The sequence below is a fragment of the Mus musculus genome, chromosome 1 (assembly GCF_000001635.26).
Source record: "Mus musculus strain C57BL/6J chromosome 1, GRCm38.p6 C57BL/6J".
Lineage (NCBI taxonomy): Eukaryota > Metazoa > Chordata > Mammalia > Rodentia > Muridae > Mus > Mus musculus.
Window position 1 is genome coordinate 21,028,426 of NC_000067.6, and position 19,555 is coordinate 21,047,980.

The window sequence follows — 19,555 nt, forward strand, 5'->3', positions numbered from 1 at the left end:
GAGAAGAATCTAGAACATGCAGGGATACACATACTCACGCTCACGCGCACACACACACACACACACACACAAACACACACAGAGCCTTCAGCAGGATTCTGATCTCCCAACCTGGACGATGGAAGACGGGGTCACTGATTTCTTAAGTAGAAGCACCAAGATGTTTTTTAGAGTGTGTGTACATGGATATATATACATATGGTTGTGGGTTATATTGTGTCCCTCACCTCCAAAAGTCACGTGGAGCACCTAGTACCTCACAATAATATTCTATTTGGATAGGGTCTTGACAAAGGAAAGAAGTTAAAATGAGGTTATTAGGGTGGGGACTCATTTCAATACAATTTGTGTCCTTAAAAACCTGGGAAATATTGATACAGAGACAGACACACAGGAGGAAGGTGGAAGCCATCCACAAGCCAACGAGATGGGCTCTTTTCCTGGCAGGTGCAGAAGGAACCACCAGTGTTGACATCGGATTCAGATTTCTAGGACCCAGTGGGTTGCCTTGCAATCCCGCCTAGTGGTACTTTGTATCCACGTCCTTAAGAAACATACTCTCTTTCTATGCATGGGTCCCCAAATGAAAGATGTAGGTGACAATCTCCCAGGCTCACTCAGCCTCTTCTTGCATGTTTTGGAACTGATTTTCATCCATTTGATAGCAAAGTAAGAAGACAAAGGATGATTTTTTTATAGCATAAAAGGAGGTAGGAACTATGAGAGAAGACTAGAGAGGACTCGAATTGAAGCCCACAGCTTCTGAGTCATCTCCTTGAAGAACCAGCTCTTTCTCTAAGGCTGTAAAACTCACGGCAAGAAAATCTCTGAGATTCCTAGGTGTCGGGCACACACTTCAGATCTCTATGCATTCACAGTCTGTGGCTTCCTATGTATGACACACCCTAACATGGCACACCATGCAGCAGGCTGCCACGCCACAGAACCCACACCCTAACATGGCACACCATGCAGTAGGCTGCCATGCCACAGAACTCTTACAGGTGTCGATCACATGGACATCAGAAAAACATCGCCAAGAGTCAGGAAGAAGTGTCAGTTCTTTTGAGTCACATGAACCAGCCACAACAACAACAAAAAAAGTGGAAGTTTTTCTTTACGTTTAAAATTTTAAAAAGTTAAATCAGGGCTTTAAGCATAGGCAAAAACAACAATTTCAACAAACCTGTTCATCTAAGGGCAAAAGAAATATTTTTGCAAATACAGCTGACTAGCAAAATGCCCCTGGATCTTGAGCATCAAGCTGCGAGCCAGCCTGGCAGCTCAGAAGTCCTGGCTAAGTGAAACCCGCAGAGATGTCTCACTGAACAGAATAGACCAGCAATTCTCAACCTGCCACGACCCTCTCACAGGGGTTGCGTCAGATACCCTGCATATCAGATATTTACATCATGATAAATATAGCAATCCCTCTGTGCACCCAGTTCCCCTCTGTCTCAGACTCCCACAGGGTCCAGGCTGCAGTGTGCTCACTGTTAGCAGCTTCCATCTCCAAATTCACTCAATCATACTCCCCAGCTCTCCCACCCCAGCCCCCACCAAATACTTACAGTTCAGGGGTTTGAATGAGAATGGCCCACATAGGCACATATATTGAATGCCTGCCCCGCCCCCCCCCCCCCGCCCCCGTTGGTGGAACTCTTTGGGAAGGATTAGGAGGTGTGGCCTTGTTGGAGGAGTGTGTCAGTGGGGATGCAAAAGCCCACGCCATTCCCATTTAGCTCTCTCTGTAATACTGCTTCAGCACCTTGGATGTTAATCCTCTAAAACTATAAGCAAGCCCCCAATAAACTTTCTTCTCTTAGTTCCATTGGTTATGATGTATCTTCACAGCAAAACAAAGAGTATATAAGACATGAAAAAACAAAAACAAAATTGAATAAGGAAAGAAAGATCTAAACGAGTCACTACATTAGTGGCTCTCCTCATCTTAACCTTTGAGAACACAGGAGCATTTTAAAGACTACCTGCGGCTCTTCACCTGCATAAGTTACACCTGACTTATCCAACTTTATTGGGTTCTGACTCCTCCTCACTTTTCACTGGGGATCTTGCTACAGGTGTGTATTGCTATAGAAGGAGGCCTTAAAGTCAAGTCAGTCTCTCTCTCTCCCCTTTTTTCTTTTTCTTGAGAGAGGGTTTCTCTGTATAGCTTGAACCCACTCTGAAGACCAGGCTGGCCTTGAAATCAGTGATCTGCCTGCCTGTGCTGGGATTAAAGGCAGTACCACCGCCCAGTGAAAAGTCTACATTTCAAATGAGTTCCTAGGTCATGCTAAAAGTCTTGAGAAAAATCTATGCTGCAAACATTTAAGGGGACTTTGAGTTGAAGCAATGACCACCAGTGCCCATTTGCAAAGGATCCATGTGCCCCAGGTGTTCAACAGTTTGCCAAGAACATTTAGCAGCTCAAAAGCAGAACCCAAATAATCCATTTTGAAAATGCTGGGACCCAGAGGCTCATCTGTTCTACAACAGAAAGGGAGGCCAGCAGGTCAGGAGTCACCTATAGAAAAAAAAAAAAAAAACCCTTTTCTATTATATATAGGAGCTCTTACAGTCTATATATTTCTGACCAAGATACCAGGTACCTTGTGGAATTTTAAATAGAAAGTCAAATGCAAAATGTCTAATGAAATAAGACCAGGAAACAAAACAAAACAACAAAATGGCTTGAATATGCTTGGTCTATGGAAAATGGCACTATTAGGAGGTGTGGCCTTATTGGAGGAAGTGTGTCACTGTGTAGGTGGGCTTTGTTCAAGCTCCACCCAGGGCTTCCTGAGGAAGACAGTGTCCATCTGATTGCCTTTAGATCGAGATGTAGAACTCTCAGCTCCTCCAGCACCATGTCTGCCTGCATGCTGTTCAGTTTCTGAACTTCGGAAACTGGAAGCCAGCCCCAATTAAATGTTGTCCTTTGTAAGAGCTGCTTTGGCTATACTGTCTCTTCACAGCAATGAAACCCTAACTAATACACCTGGTCATGAAGTTAAGTTTGAATTTCATATAACAGTGATTGATTTTTGCTGGGTGTGATGAAGCAAGAGGAATCCGGTGAGTTTGAGTTTGGGTGATCAAACACCAGGCCAGCCAAGGCTACCTAACAAGACCTCATTTCCCACAAAACAAAACCACTAGTGAATAATTTCCTATAATTGTATTTTATATATTTGTGTCCCATGAATTACTCAATATACATATACATACATGTTTGTATGCATGCATGTATTAAAACGTGCTTTTGTGAAATTCAAATAGACCTGGTCTTTTTTGTTTGCAATGTCTGGCAACCCAGACAGGATGCCAAGCTGAGGTAGTAAAAGGAGCTAGGGTTGGTTTTAAAGGTGGGGGGACTTCCTGTTTTATCATGGGCAACCTCAAGGTCAGCTTTTGGGACACCAGCATGACAGGCACTGCAGCCTATCCCAGTCACTGTTTGGTCACTTCCCTATATTTGTTCATCATAGTGCAACAAAGCCATCAATTTGCAACTAGTTTACCTGGCTGCCGGATGTGGTCTGGGCTAATTCCTGTCTCTCCTAGAATTTATATTTTGATATACTACCTCCCAGGACCCTAGAATGTGACCTCATTTGAAAACAGGGTCTTAGCTGATGTAAATAGTTAAGATAATGTCATAGTGGACTAGGGAAATTCAACAGACACTGACACACACGGAGGGAACGGCATGAAAAGCTGATGTGGAAAGAAGCCGGGAATAGATCCTCTTCCCTCCCTCACACCTGCAGAGGCAGAGCGGCCCAGAGGCCCGTGGATCTCAGATAGCAAGATTCCAAACTGAGAGGAAAGAAATAACTGATGATACGGTCACTACGTTGCTCAGAACGAGACTTGTAGCAGTCCTGAAGCTGGAGACAAGAGCAGCAGAGACCAGTGAAGAAAGAGTCTCTTTGACCATGCACTGAGTTCCTTAGAACCCACAAACCGCAGCCAGGAAGACCTAGGGACTTACAACTGAGGACAGAGTAGCTCACACTGGTCAGGCAGGCTCAGGAGAGGCTGAGGAAGGAGTTGGTTAGAAGGAGTGTCATGAGCTCAAGGCCACCACTCTACCAAAATCCAAGTTTAAACTGACCGGAGTGACATACATATCATAAAGAAGAATTTCTAGAAGGTGGAGTTTAACTTCCAGCCCCAAAGAGACTCAAGAGCAGGGATTTAGAAATCACAACCCTCAACACACCTGTTACTGTAAAATGCTTTTGTCTCCTGCGAAGTATGCTTTCCTGGGGCCAGGAAAACTGGCACTACCATACTCAGTTGGTCACCACAGGCGCTCAAAAAAAAATTAAGCAGGCTGCTCTGAGTCCATTGTCTCTCTTGTTTTTTGCTTGTCTTGTTTCATATGGCCTCAACTGGTAAGATTCCCAAGACAGACAACTGAATGATACCTTTCTTTTTTTTTCTCTTTTCTTTTTTTTTTTTTTTTTTTTTTTTTTTTTTTGGCTTTTCGAGACAGGGTTTCTCTGTCCTGTCCTGAAACTCACTCTGTAGACCAGGCTGGCCTCGAACTCAGAAATCTGCCTGCCTCTGCCTCCCGAGTGCTGGGATTAAAGGCATGTGCTACCACTGCCCAGCAGCTGACCGATACCTTATCTTCCGTTGCTAAAGTAACTGAAACCCCACCTTTTCGCCCGCACTCTAGTGGCCCTTCACCCAGGGCACGCAGACATAGAGGAACTTTCCAGAGCAGGATTCAATAGTCACATCCTGGAAAAGGCCAACCCCGGCTGCTCTGGGCTCACCAGCAGCACTCGCCCATGAGTACACCCCTGTCATTTGTTTCTCAAGTGAGAGTTTCTCCATCTATACATGCTGGTCCCTCAGCTAGGACTGTCCTGTCCACTCTGTTCACAGCTGTGAATTCTCCACTGCATTATAAAGGCAGGTTTTTGGAAGGATTTGTCACCAGGCCTGTGTGTGTGTGTGTACACGCGTGCATGCACTTGTGCGTGTGCATGTGTGTGTTTCACCTCATAGCTCTGTGTGTTTCCTTCATCACCCTACTGCTATTACCATTATCTACTTATTTATTCTACATCTTTCCCTTAAATTGTTTTACAACCAGGACCATTGTGCAAGAGACACAGGAATATTTGTCTAGAGTGAGCTATTAAGTAATTAACCTAATGAACGTATGATTCAAGAGGCACATTTCCAAGATTCAATGGGAAATTCTTTATGCCCAGCAGCTCTGACAGGGGCCTAACCAGGAACACAGTGTGTAGTTCTCATCCCGACTGTGAGATGGATGGTTAAGACATTGCTTGCTATACATTTCTCCAAGAAAGAGTTAAAAGGATGCCTTAGGCACATGCATGCTCAGTTTTATTACTTTTGTGCTGCTGTAGCAATGTCTGACAGAAACAACTTAAGAAGCCAGCTGTGAGGGAGCCTGCCTGTAACTCAACACCAGAGGGCCAGAGGCAGGAGGATGACCACAGGGTCAAGGCTTACTGTGTCTAGTGAGTTCCAGATCAGTCAGGGCTACACAACAAAACCCTTTCTCAGTTAATCCTGAGAGTGGGAGGTGGTCTTGGCCAACTATGAGTTAGACAAAGGATTAATTGCTAGGATAAATGAAGAACTTCAAAAACTAAACATCCAACCCCACCCCAACCATCCAATCAGAAGTGGGCTCATGAACTACGTAGACAGTTCTCAAAGAATCATAAAAGGGGGATGGCCTTGTCGGTCATCAATGGGAGGAGAGGCCCTTGGTCCTGTGAAGGCTCGATGCCCCAGTATAGGGGAACTCCAGGGCCAGGAATGGGAGTGGGTGAATTGGGGAGCAGGGGGAGGGGGGAGGGGATAGGGGATTTTTGGGAGGGGAAACTAGGATAGGGAATAATATTTGAAATGTAAATAAAGAAAATAGCTAATAAAAAAGAATATACACAAATAAAGGAAAAAAAAGAAAAGGAAAAAAATGTTCAAAATTCTGGCCATCAAAGACATGCAAATGGAAACTGTTTTGAGAGCCCAGCTCATTCCAGTCTGAGTAGCTATCCTCAAGAAGACAAACAACAACACACGAGGCAAGGATACAGGGGATGTTTTGGAGGGAGTGTAAACCCAGAGAGCCACTGTCAGCATCCCACACAGACACTGGCACATCCATGCTGAACTCCTGAGCCATTCTCAACAGCTAAGAAATGGAACCAGCCTAGACACCCATCACTAGATGAGAGAATAAAGTAAATGTGTAATTTTTTTAGCCATAAAAACAAATGACACCAGGAACAATAAAATGGATGGAGCTGGAGATTATGTTAGATAAAAAAATAAGCCATTTTTGAAAAGACAAATACTATGTGCTTCATCTCCTGCAAGGAATCTATATTTAAATTTATATTCATATGTGTGTATGTTTGTGTGTTGTGTGTTTGTGTGGGTGTGTATGTATGTGTGTGCAACTGTGTGTATGTGTGTGTATGTATGTGTGTATGTTTGTGTGTGTATGTGTATGCATGTATATATTGTGTATACATATGTATGTGTATGTATATGTGTGTATGTATGTATGTGCATGTGTATGCCTGTGTATGTCTGTGTATGTGTATGTTGTGTATACATATGTATGTGTATGTATATGTGTGCATATGTATATGTGTGTATGTATGTGTGTGTGTATGTGTATGTGCACACACACATACATGCACATGTATGGAGGTTATGGAAGTAGAAAGGAGGAAGAAAGTGATGCAACACCTGGTCCAGGAAAGCAACAGAAGTCTTCGGTGAGAAGAAAGGGGACCAAGAAAGGATGACATGGAGTGTGGGAGGCTGTGGGAGGGAGGATGAGCAAGAATAAGGCACAACGACCCAGATGTATGACAATGACAATGGAACTCATCTCAAGCTAATTTTAAAGAATAATAAATTGGGCTGGAGAGGTGGCTCAGGGATTAAAAACATAGGTGGCTATTCCAGAGGATCCAGATTGGATGCTCAGCACCCACATGATAGCTCACAACTGTCTGAAACTCCTCTTTCAGGTGATCCAATGCTGTCTCGCATCCGAGGACACTGCATAGACATGGTAAACAGGCACGCATTAAGGCAAAACACCCATATACATAAAACAAAATAATAACTTTTTAATTAAGAGAAACCGAGAGAGAATGAGTCCACACATGGGTGATGGTTGTGTGATTTTATCATGAAGCCATGTCTCCTTCATTTTTGATTTTTGTCACCCGAGAGAAGATGTTACCTTAAAGTTCCAAAGGATTAATGGAATGACTAAACCAGTCTATGACTTTCAGGAAAGAAGAAAGAAGGAAAGCAAAATGCTCCCAACCAAGCTAGCTTCAGTAAGAGGCCTCTTCCAGTGGAAGAAAGAAAAAGGAGGGAGGCAGGGGAGAGGAGGGAATGAAAGGAGAAGGGGAAGGAGAACTGGAAGGGAGGAAGGACGGGTGGGCCACTTGCTCACTGTTAAGACTTTCAAAATGTTAGACTAGAACCATTATTATCACGTGGGAAAGATCTGTAACACTCTAATACCAAACATTTTGCAAGTTCCCCGGGCAGAGAGATGCTCTCAAGTCTCACTTCCCACAGCCAAGAATGTTCTTCCTCCCTTACCAGAACCTCTCAGTTTGACTCTCCAAAACAGGAACTATACTATGTACCCAAAACAAGGATCCCCTCATTGTCTGGCTAGATTGGTTACAGGAATATGCTCGTGTGAAATTCATGGCTACAGTTCCATGAGCCAGAGTCATACACTCACCTCCCCGAGACACTGCCCCAGAGCCAGATAAAGACCCTCATATAAAAGTGAAGACCATTCAACGTCTCCCAAATGATGAGAGGAGAACTAACTTGGCAAGCAAACTCCCCTCCTTCCTTCATCAAGGGGGAACCTGGTATTTTACAGCTGGGACCGAGGGATGCCTCATTCCAAGGCTGAGACCTCAGAAAAGCCAAGGCTGCAGAAATACGGCCCCAAAGCTGAACCTGGCCAGCAGATGCATAAGACTTCTTTCTGTTGACTTTCCTGCATGGCGTTCACCCAAGTAGCTGCCAACATTTAAAGGTGAGGTGTTTATACATAAGATGAAATGTCTTCTGGTGCTCTTGGGATCGAAACCATCTCAAGAGGGAGATGACTCATCTCCTGAGCTGACTTGACTTGATTATCTACTTGAATAGACTGAGGAATGTCTGGAGATTGGGCGCATCCCCACGTCAGACCATGAGGACTCTGACCTAACCAAACGAGGAATCCCTTCGTACCATCGTAACAGGATAAGATCACTGGGAAATGGGGCAGATGGCAGGGACTTACCTAGGAGAAGTAGACCCTTGCAGGTACCTTGCCCCCAGCCTCCTTCCTCTATTTACCCTTTCTCTGCTTCCTTTATTGTCATGGGCTGAACAGCTATCCTCTGTCACATGCTTCTGCCACCATTATGGCTTAAGTACACAGACCCAAGCAGCCATGACAAGAGCACCTGAAAGTGGGAGCCCAAATATACCTTTCCGTCCTTGAGGTTGTTTCTCTTAGGTATTTGGTCACAGTGATGATAAGGGCAACTGTAGAGCCACTCTTGTGGCTCTTCCGAGTACAGACCTTCCTTCCCGCCATGTTTTTATGCTCCACTGAAGTACATCTAACCCACTTTCTTCATGGAAAACTTAAAAAGAAAGGCCATGCTCTTGATCAGTGGACATTCCTGACAGACATCAACACCACCTACTTTAGAGGAAAGGGCTAGAAGCACACGTAGCACCCCATACCGTGGTACTTTTTTGTTCAGGTCCTACGGTAGAGAACAGAGGGCAGGAACTGCTGCCACCTGACTTGGGGAGCACACTGGAGCCCAAGGGAAAGGTCACAGGCATAGAGAAAAACAGAGAAATCTTCCCCAGTCCTTCAGGGTTAACAGGACCCGGAGGGATAAGGAACAGTTTTTCTTACCTGCTGTAGGCACACTAATGTTATACTGAGGTAAAATAAATAGGAAGGCAGTCTTGGCTGTGACCTGGAAAACAAAGGACAAGGTTTCTGTTTACTCCCTGGGCCACATGAAAAGAACAAGCCAGGCCTCCTCCTACAGCCACTCCAGGATGCTGGCTTCTGCCCACCCTGGAGTTAACACCAGCTCTGAGCCACCTCTCCAGGGTGCAGGCTTCTACCCACCCTGGAGTTAACACAATTCTGAGCCACCACTCCAGGATGCAGGCTTCTACCCACCCCAGAGTTAACACAGTTCTGAGCCACCTCTCCAGGATCCAGGCTTCTACCCACCCCAGAGTTAACACAGTTCTGAGCCCACCCCAGAGTTAACACCAGCTCTGAGCCACCTCTCCAGGATCCAGGCTTCTACCCACCCCAGAGTTAACACAGTTCTGAGCCCACCCCATAGTTAACACCAGCTCTGAGCCACCTCTCCAGGATCCAGGCTTCTACCCACCCCAGAGTTAACACAGTTCTGAGCCACCCCTCCAGGGTGCAGGCTTCTGCCTACCCCAGAGTTAACACCAGCTCTGAGCCACCACTCCCAGTACCTGCACTGCAGAGAAACGCAGCCCTGGGCCCCAGATGATGGCTACACATGTGTTCACTTGCTGTATGAAGCAAGCTGTATTGACAGGCAGAACAATTTGTTCACTCGTTCATGTACTGACTCAGTTCTGGGCACCCAGTTCTGTGGAAGGTCACAGCTTAAAGGTGCCAAAGCCAGACTTCTTGGACGTTTCGGTTGCCTACACACTGGGCAGTAGCCCTGATGTTAACTTAAGCTTCAGAAACAGTGGGTTCTAGCTGTTAATTTCACATATTCCCCTCTGTCAAACTGGGAATGAGACCTCACAAACCCCACAATACTGGTTTGGTTTTTTGGTGTTTTCTTTGTTTTGTTTTCTGAAAGCTATCTTTACATGACTGTGGTCCCCATCTGGTTACAAATAGTCAAATTAGTTCTGAGACAGTTTCAAGCAGGTGTGAGATGGCAAAATGTGGACTTGAAGCTGAGATGCAGAAATTGTCTATGTTTGCTTGCTGAGTAGCTATGTAACTATGCGGAAGTCATTTCAAACCCTGAACCAAATCTCTTCTTGTCTATAGAGTTGTGGATATGTGCAGTGCCTCTGCTGTGTACTATTGACTGGCCTGGTACCGAGCTCTCTAGTGGCATTCTTTCAAATTCCAGAGATGTCCAGCCAGGACCAAGAAGTGCTCCGTGAGGCACGCACAGGGTCAGGTGAAGAAAGTCACTTCCCCAGAGGCTCTGAAGACACCTCCTCAGTCAAGGGTTATGGAAAACCCTCCAAACATAGAGGTCAGAAAGTTGTCTGCAGAGAGTGGGGCTAGGGAGGGAGGGATACACCAGCCCATGGCCAAGGCAGTGTGGAAACAAGTGAAGGATGGATGGTGTCTGCCTTTAGCCTATCCTACAGATCCAACCATCACCTTTAAAAGAGAAAAGATCCTGCCGTTACTCTTCAGTGAGGTATCATTTACTTATAGGCAGCTCTGTACCGAGTCTTCCTGTATCCGTGCTGATGCCTTGTGCATCCTCTGTCAAGTTTGTAAGGAAAGAACAGGTATGAGAAGGTCCTCTTCTCCACTCTGCAGCCCCTGAAACTGATTCCTTTGGTCCTTAAGACAGTGCTCTGCATCCCTGACCCCCTTCCAGCCCAAATGCCTGCATTTTCTTTACAATGATGTGCTTGGCTCCAGCCTAAAAACTGCCATTAGATCCCTCTTCCTCTACTACTCCTTATAACTTACCAATGTGCATCTCTCTTATGCATCATGCTGACCCTTAACTGTGAGGGTCACTACTTCTCGAGATCACTCCTTCATAGGCAGGAGAGCCAATACTGTACTATGCTGTGCTATCGTTTCTCCACAGCAGGCAATTAGCTCACCTCCTAATTGAAGGTAGGGATCCCACCTTCTCAGTTTTCATTGCATGCCCTTTCAAATAGCTAACCCAGAAGAGGTAAGTGCTAGGTGATTAAGACAAAGAAAAGAAATGCAGCTCACTTCCTTTAACTGTAGGTCGTTAGTCTCTAGTGGGAACTGCCCTCTGTCACCAAAGGCCTGTTCCTTGGGACCCGTCAGGTCTAAAACTCTGAGCCCACTCTCTCCTGGCTTGTGATCATCTGAGTCAGGCTAGAAGAGGTGCTGCCCAGGGCCTCAAACACCCACAGACTTCTGCTGTGGTTTCTGCTGTCCTGCTCCTAGAGCAGCCATGGGTCTTCAATGGGGCGAGTTGAGCCCTCTTGAAGTTGGCCAACATCCATTTGTCAGATGCACTGTAATTCTATGTGTAGAGGACCTCTGTTCAACCATGCCTTTGGCAGAGTCCCTGAAAGAACTTGAATTTTTTCTATATCCAGGCCATACCCCCTCCCCTGCACCCCTTTCCCCCCAGGCAACTAAATGAGCCGCTGAATGAGTTCAGTTGAGCTGGCTCATCAGCAGTCTAACACACAGCCAAGTCTCGGAGCCATCACACTTAAAACCAACAAACAAGACATAGTCGATTTTCATGCATGGCAGTTCTATGGAAACTCACAAACACCAAAGCACTGCACCAAGGGAAATACAAAGTTAGGGTGCTAAAAACCAGTCACATTTCACCAAGAGATCGACATGCAACCTTGCTTTAGGTGTGCTTCTAAAAGGCACCTTAGTTGATACATACTGCTGGTTCATTAACACTAAACTCTTGGTCAACAGGACTACTGTAGCTCATGTCCAAATGAGGCATGGCTTCTCCATAAGGCACGCTGCCTCCTTCTTAAGATTAGGGATAGCACGTCAGCAAAATACTTAAGGGCCATGGTAAAGAATGAAATCCCCACAAACACCACAAAATGCAAAACTGTGGCCCTAAATAGATGACAAAGGATGATTTGTTTACAGTATGAGAGCTGGAGCAGAAAGTGGGCATGGCCTTGTTTCGACTGAGCGGACGCTCAAGGTTTTGCACCTGTGAACTGTGAGCACACACAAGAGCCAAGTATGAAAGTGGAGGTCACAAGGACGTTCTAGTAAAGGAAGCAGACTCACAAAGATGAAATCTACAATCAGTAGTAGATGAACGTATCAGGACAAACTTGAATGTCAGTTCTACTGCACAATGAAGTTTGTGTGTGTGTGTGTGTGTGTGTGTGTGTGTGAGAGAGAGAGAGAGAGAGAGAGAGAGAGAGAGACAGACAGACAGACAGACAGACAGAAACAGAGACAGAGACAGAGAGAGACATGTGGAGATCAAAGGACAACCTTCCAGGAGTTGGGTCTTACCTTCCCCTTTCCTTTTGACTACACAGTCTCTTGTTTCTGTTGCTACTGCACATGTTCACTGACAGCTGGCTCTTGTCTCCCCCTCTCTCTCCGATTACAGACATGAGCCACCAAATCCAGAGTTTACACTATGGGCTTCAGGGATCACACGGGTTATCAGGCACATGCAGCAACTGTTTATACCTGCTGATGAGCCCGACCAAGGTAGAGGTTAACACCACCAAATATCAGTTCTAGAAGAATCTGCACCTACTTGTCTTGATTACCTTCTCTGCACAGCCTCCAGTGGTGAGAGGACAGAGCTGCCTGGGTAACGAATGCTCATCATGTGGACACAGCCCACCCCACAAGAAAGCTAAAAACTCGTCACCCTGTCACCTGCTCATAGTTCTATCTCTGTACAACTGTTTTCTCTCACTGTGTTCACCCCAGTACTGCCCATGCAGTAGGTGTCTCATAAATACCCATCTAATGACCTCATCCTGTAAGCAGCTGTAGGATTCGGTAACCACAGACGAATGTCTAACACATGTTTTCTGAACATAAGTCCATGAGAGCAGAGTTAAAGCAAAAATACTAGATTCCAGTATTTTTCCATATCTGCCCTCTGGATCATGGCAATAGAAATAAATTCTTTACCATGCTTGTTCCCATGTGACAGTATCCCAGATCCAGTTCCCTTGCTTCATAGGAAAAGAAGTTAAGCTCCCCTCACAGAAGGCATAGTGGCCTTCTACCACCCAGTGAGTATAAGCAAAACAGGCAATCGGCAACTTGAGATTTTCCAAGTTTGTTCCCAAAACAACTTCAGCAGGCATACAACACAGCCCAGGACAGAATGCCAACAAAAATTGGAGGACCAAAACCAAGGCGATCATGTGTCGAAAGCCTAGCGAGGAAGAACAGCGAGCGAATGAGGCTGACCCACAGAAGTGCATCCCACGAAGTCCTACGTTATCCTCAAGCTGCTCAGCCTAAGCTCGCTCCCAACCATCGAAAAGAGCAAAGTAAGATCAGCTCCTATCCACGCATGAAAGGGGGCACAGGGGACAGGAGGTAGAGGGTCTGGGAGCAGAGGGGTAGTGAGGCAACCCTCCTTGTGCCTCATAAAAACCACTCTGTGTGCTTTCAAAGGCTCCCCCCCGGCACCCCACATCTTCATTCCATTACTCTCTCCTGACCTGAGGTCAGGGGACCAAACAACTAACAAGCCCCCCCGCCGCCCCGTGTAATGCTGGGTCCACGTAGCGCAGGGGCTAAGAAACAGGGGCCTATTAAAAATGTCTCTCCAGTTATTTCTCGTCTCTCTAAGGATGTTTATAGGACACAATATTGAGTTTAATAGCATATTAAATGCCAAGCTCGATGGGTGAAAGGTTAAAAGTGACAATGTGTTAATATACTCATGCAAAGGGAAAGCACTAAATGACATAGAGGTGTGCTCTCTCTCTCTCTCTGTCTCTGTCTCTCTCTCTCTCTGTCTCTCTCTCTCTCTCTCTCTCTCTCTCTCTCTCTCTCACACACACACACACACACACACACACAGAGTGCCAGAGAGACTCATTACAATTTTAATTAGAACGTGCCCTTCTGAATCAAAGGCAGAAATGTTGCTCGTGCTCACACAGCTGTAACAAAACCAAAATCATCCCGCATGCCATGTTCCATTAGAGGCACACGGACCTGAGCTCTTGGTTGTAATGACACTAGGAATGCCAGAGAAATCCCTGCTTCCTCGAAGCATGCTGCATGTGGAGTCCTGACCCATGTCTGCTGTGGACCAGTGTGGCTTTGGGTAAGACATGTCATCTCAGTGGGCTCCTTTGCCCAATGATAACAATAGGGACAAATGATGCTATCGGGCGCTTGCTGGGTGCCGGGCATGGCTCTAAGGTTTCCCATAAATGATCAAGTGCAGCTTCTTCAATGGCCCTCCCCAGAAGGGAAGGAACGGCCTTGTTCCAGGCAGGCATGGAAATGATGCAACCCATCGAGGTGGCTGGAATGGAAGTCCATAAAGAACTCTGTCAGCTATCATTCTTTGAATACATTTGATCTAGGTCCAATAACGGCCTTACTGAAGGGCCTAACTTCCAGTTTAAAGCACAGTACTGCTTCTCCACCTGTGAAAATCCAAGTCCGGGCATCATCCCTGCCCCACAGGCAAGAAGAGTAAAGTCCTTGGCCAGCCCCAGGCACTGGCACACCAGGGCTTCCAAACGCACAGTCCCTTTTCCTGGAAGTTGACAGCAATCACCAAAGACAGAAGCAAAGAAGTAAGATGAAGGGGACCACATTGTTCCCCATGAGGTACTGGATGCTTCCCTTCAGCTGGTTCTGACTTGCTCTCAACCAGCACACCAGCAAGGGGCTGCATGGGTACACTAATTCAAGGCTCGGGCACGAAGAAGTCACTGTTGCAAAAGGGTTGTGACCCACTGGTGTCCTGCCCGAGGAGCAGAAATATCAAGTAACACAGGTCCCCCAACTGAAAGCGCAGAGACTCGTTAGTTGATATCACCTGGCTAAAGCTAGAGACCCATCTTGCAGAGGCTGGAGAACTTGCCTCCTCCCATGCTTGGCCCTGATCACAGGAAACCAAATATCCAGGCAAGCTGTCCTGAAATTGGTTTCACATCTTTCTGCTAAGGTGGTAAATAAGAAAACTTCAGGCAGACAGGAAAACACTGGAAAGTTACAGTCAACTGGTGAGAGAAAGATTAAAAAAAAAATAATAAAGTTTTCAGCTTTCTTTTCTGAAGTGGGTGCCTCAGCTCCTTGCTCCAGGAGAAGCTGATGAGACTACCACCGCATGCACAGCAGGACACGGTGTCTGTGGGCCTGCAATTCACTTCTCAGCAGAAGACAGACGGCGGGGACAAAGACGCTTTCCACAGTGGCTTTCTGCAAACCTCTGTTCTGGGTGACCATTATGACGTGAGCGCCCGAGACACAGGGGGCACAGTTCTGACAGTACCTTTTTTGTGTGGCTCCTTAGCAACATCTGAAGATTCCGGTTCCTTGTCTGAATGGCCTCCTTGATTCAAGAACAGGGCGGAGCCAGCCAGCCAGACCCCACAGGTTCTTGAGAGCCTATGGTCATGATGCTGGACAGGAAAGCCATTACCAGGCATGGAAACCTTGCTGTTGTAATGGCTATGATAACATGAGGCTGCCTTGGTTATATCTATCATGCCAAAGTCTAAACTACACAGGGAGAAAACGGAGTTTATACCAGAGCAGAAGGAGAGTTTTAGACGCTTGCTATATAGCCCAGGCTAGCCTCAGGGCCTCAATTTACCATCGTCTTGTTTTCCCTCTTGTTTTGATGTTATAACATATCTATTTCTTGTGGGAACTAAGAATTAAATAAAAACAAAAAAAAAACCTGCGCATGTAAAAATAATTTTTTTGGGAATATGATTTTTCTGAAACACGCATAAACATGTCAGGGTTTAGAACACTGGCTGTGTGCGGATATAAGCAAAACATATATATTTGTCAAAAACAAATATTTTACTTTTTTGTCTGAAGGAAGATGCAGTATCATCTTTCCAGAGAATTTAAAACACAGATAGGAACTTTGAGATGTAGAGTTGGGGTTAAGAGTCAAGATTAGGTATCAGTTTAGAGCTGATAACAAAACGAGCCACCTCATCAGCACATCAGTGTGTTATTTTAACTGCAGTTTTCAAAATGTTTAGCACCATGAAGATAAAGCACAGAGGGCTAGGGAGGGGGTAACTTGAGTTTCAGATGGGTCTGCACGAGCCTGCCAATCATTGATTGCTGGCAGTGTTATGACTGGATGCCCGGCAAAAAGCATCCCAAGGAATGTTTGGCACTGCCTGGCATTTGGGGAGACGAAGGGGCAATTCTCTTCATGGGGTCCACGGACTCAGCTCAGCAGAGGCAGGCAAGGCACAGGAGTGCCTTGATAGATATAACCAAGGCAGCCTCATGTTATCATAGCCATTACAACAGCAAGGTTTCCATGACTGGTAATGGCTTTCCTGTCCAGCATCATGACCATAGGCTCTCAAGAACCTGTGGGGTCTGGCTGGCTGGCTCCGCCCTGTTACACCTTTCTAGGAAGACACGAGTGTCCCCGGCTGATGTGCTGTGTTACTTTCAGGAACTCTTTGCCATCTGGGAACCGCACCACTCAGCATGTTGACTCCTGAGTCTTGTCACATGGATTGGAGCTTACTAGGAAAGTGAGCCTTGAGTTCACATAGTCAGAGCTAAGGGAAGCAGCCTTGGGAGGGCAGAGGTCGGGGTGGGGGTGGGAGCAGGGACTATAAACTGGCCTCCCAGCAGGCCAAGGTCATTATTGCAGGAAGCCAGAGGATTCCCCTAGATCCATGGCTCTCAACCTTCCTAATGCTACCACCCTTTAATACAGTTAAATACCCCCAACAATAAAATTATTTTCGTTGCTATTTCATGCCTATAATTTTGCTACGGTTGTGAATTCATTGTAATGTAAACATTTTTAGAGATAGAGGTTTGCCAAAGGGCTGGTGACCCACAGGTCTACAGAAGAGGGTGTTTATTTCTGTTGTGTTTAAATAGGAGGGGTTTCACAAACCTAAGCACACAGCTCCTCTATGGAGGTTTAAGAGCTGGTGAGAGAACAAGCAATGGGTGTATGGAGTTGGAAGACACAGGAGTCAGACTGGGAGCTCTGGCTTCTTAAGCCCTCTTCTGAATCAACTTTATGTCCCACTGTGCATCCGGCACCAACAGAAGAAGTGGCAGAACACCTGGGTGGGCACGAAGCCTTCTAGCTGGAGTTTTGAAAGACCCACCCAGGACTGTCTTCATGGGGGTACATTATAGGAAGAGTTTAAGAGTGATTAATCACACACACACACACACACACACACACACCCCTTAAATCAAAGCCTTGAAGGTTAATGAGAGACATCTAGCACTCAGACATCTCTGTTTGCAAGTCACAGACACTCATTATTACCTTCAAGTCACAGTGTCTTCATCTGTTCTCATGCTGTGAAGAGACACCATGACTAAGGCCACTCTTTTTTTTTTAAGATATTTTCTTCATTTACATTTCAAATGCTATCCTAAAAGTTCCCTATACCCTCCCCCCACCCTGCTCCCCTACCTACTCACTCCCACTTCTTGGCCCTGGTGTTCCCCTGTACTGGGGCATTCAAAGTTTGCAATACCAAGGGGCCTCTCTTCCCAATGATGGCCGACTAGGCCATCTTTTACTACATATGCAGCTAGAGACACGAGCTCCGGGGGTTACTAGTTAGTTCATAATGTTGTTCCACCTATAGGGTTGCAGATCTCTAGCTTTCTCTAGCTCCTCCACTGGGGGCCCTGTGTTCCATCCAATAGATGACTGTGAGCATCCACTTCTTTATTTGCCAGGCACTGGCATAGCCTCACAGGAGACAGCTATATCAGGGTCCTGTCAGCAAAATCTTGCTGGCATATGCAATAGTGTCTGCGTTTGGTGGCTGATTATGGGATGGACTCCCGGGTGGGGCAGTCCATCCTTTCGTCTGAGGCCACTCTTATAGAGCATTTAACTGGGAACTGGCTTACACTGTCAGAGGTCTAGTCCATTATCATCATGGTAGGGAGCTTGGCAGGTATGGTGCTGTATATAGCAGCTGAGAGCTATATGTTGATCTTCAGGCAGACAGAGAGAGAGAGAGAGGGAGAGAGAGAGAGAGAGAGAGAGAGAGAGAGAGAGAGAAAGAGAGAGAGACTATGCCTGGTATGAGCTTTTGAAAACCCCAAAATCTACTCCCAGTGGCACACACTTTTCCCCCCAAGGCCCCACTTGCTAATCCTCCTAATCCTTTCAAACAGTTCTATTTTCTGGTGACTAAGCACTTAAATATAAGAACCTATAGGGCCCATTCTTACTCAAACCACCACATATAGAAAGGAAACATGGAAGGAAGGCAAGATTCCCAAACTATGAATGGAAGCACAACTCTAGCACCAGAGGCCCGGCCTCAGGAAGACACGACCCACACTCACCCACAAGCCAGAGTCACCCAGCAGCCCTAAATTCAAGGTGCAAGGCCCGAGCAAATGGCAATGTTACAATGAACCCTATATTTTAGCTAGAGCCTGTGGTTCATATTTATAACCCCAGTTCTTGATAGGTAGAGGAAAGAGGGTTGCTACAAGTTCAAGGCCAGCGTGGTCACAATTTCAGACCAATCTATACTATAAAGTGAGACCCTGTCTCAACCTCACTTCAGAATGATAACTTCAAAATGTCATGCATTGTTACGGACCTTACTATGAAATTTCACTATCCAATTTTAATGAGATGTTTTAGCTGATGCTGGAAAAGGCATGGGACTATGGCTAAGGTCTAGTGCATGCAAAGGCTCTGGGTTCCAGGCTCAGCTTCATGGAACAACAAGAATGACAAACTAATGGCTGCACAGACTTGGTACTTAGTTTCAGGCAGGCTGGCTGGGCTTGTTACCATCACAGTCCTCTGTGTCCCAGCATGGCTGTGACTTCAAGTAGCACCCAGGAAAGCCAAACAACCAAGGGGGAGGGTGGACCACTTCGGGCATCAGGCATCTCACCCAGTGTTCAGGGCATCAACTCCCTCTTACTGATGAATCTAGACTTAAGCAAGGTCCAGAAAGCCAGGTATCCCCCCCAGCCCCAAGTCAAAGCCATACAACTCTATTCCAAACGGATGCAAGAAAGCACAGGAACTTGGAAGCTATCCTGTTGGTGGTGGTGGGGGGTGTGGTTTGGAGGGTGCACAAGTAACAGACATGGGACAGCTCTGGATGACTGATATGTGGAGTTAAGGTAAGAGAGTGATCAAGAGTGCTGCTTGGGTCTGGTACAGAACAGACACAGACATGTCCATATAAATAAAGCACACACGCTGCGGGGACAGTCTCTGAGTGTGCTGTGGATAGAGGAGACACATGGCATAGTCAGAAAGGCCACAAATGGTCCTAGAAGCCGAGACAGAGCAAAGCTCTAAGGATTCCAGCAGGTGCTTCAGAAAGCATGGGTTAATCCTGGACCACAGCGGGAGCTACATGAGTGTGGGGCCCTTCCCATGTTCTCCTGGAAGCTAAGCCCTGCTACTTCTCAGGCTCAAAAACTGACGCCGAGGAGACATCAGGAGCTGGTACATCAGGGAGTGTCGAGTGGGAGCTGGCTGTGGGGTGCTTGTCTGTCAAGGAAAGCAAAGGACAGCAAGAAAAGGCATAGGAAGAGACT

General features: G+C 46.2%; 1 protein-coding gene across 1 annotated transcript in view; it reads right to left on the reverse strand.

Moving 5' to 3' along the window:
* The window catches only part of Tram2 (translocating chain-associating membrane protein 2), a 77,829-nt gene that overhangs the window by 27,029 nt on the left and 31,245 nt on the right, over positions 1–19,555 (reverse strand). Inside the window, exon 2 of the mRNA NM_177409.3 lies at positions 8,972–9,035. Coding sequence (NP_803128.1) covers positions 8,972–9,035 — 64 coding nt within the window. The remainder of the gene's footprint in view (positions 1–8,971; positions 9,036–19,555) is intronic.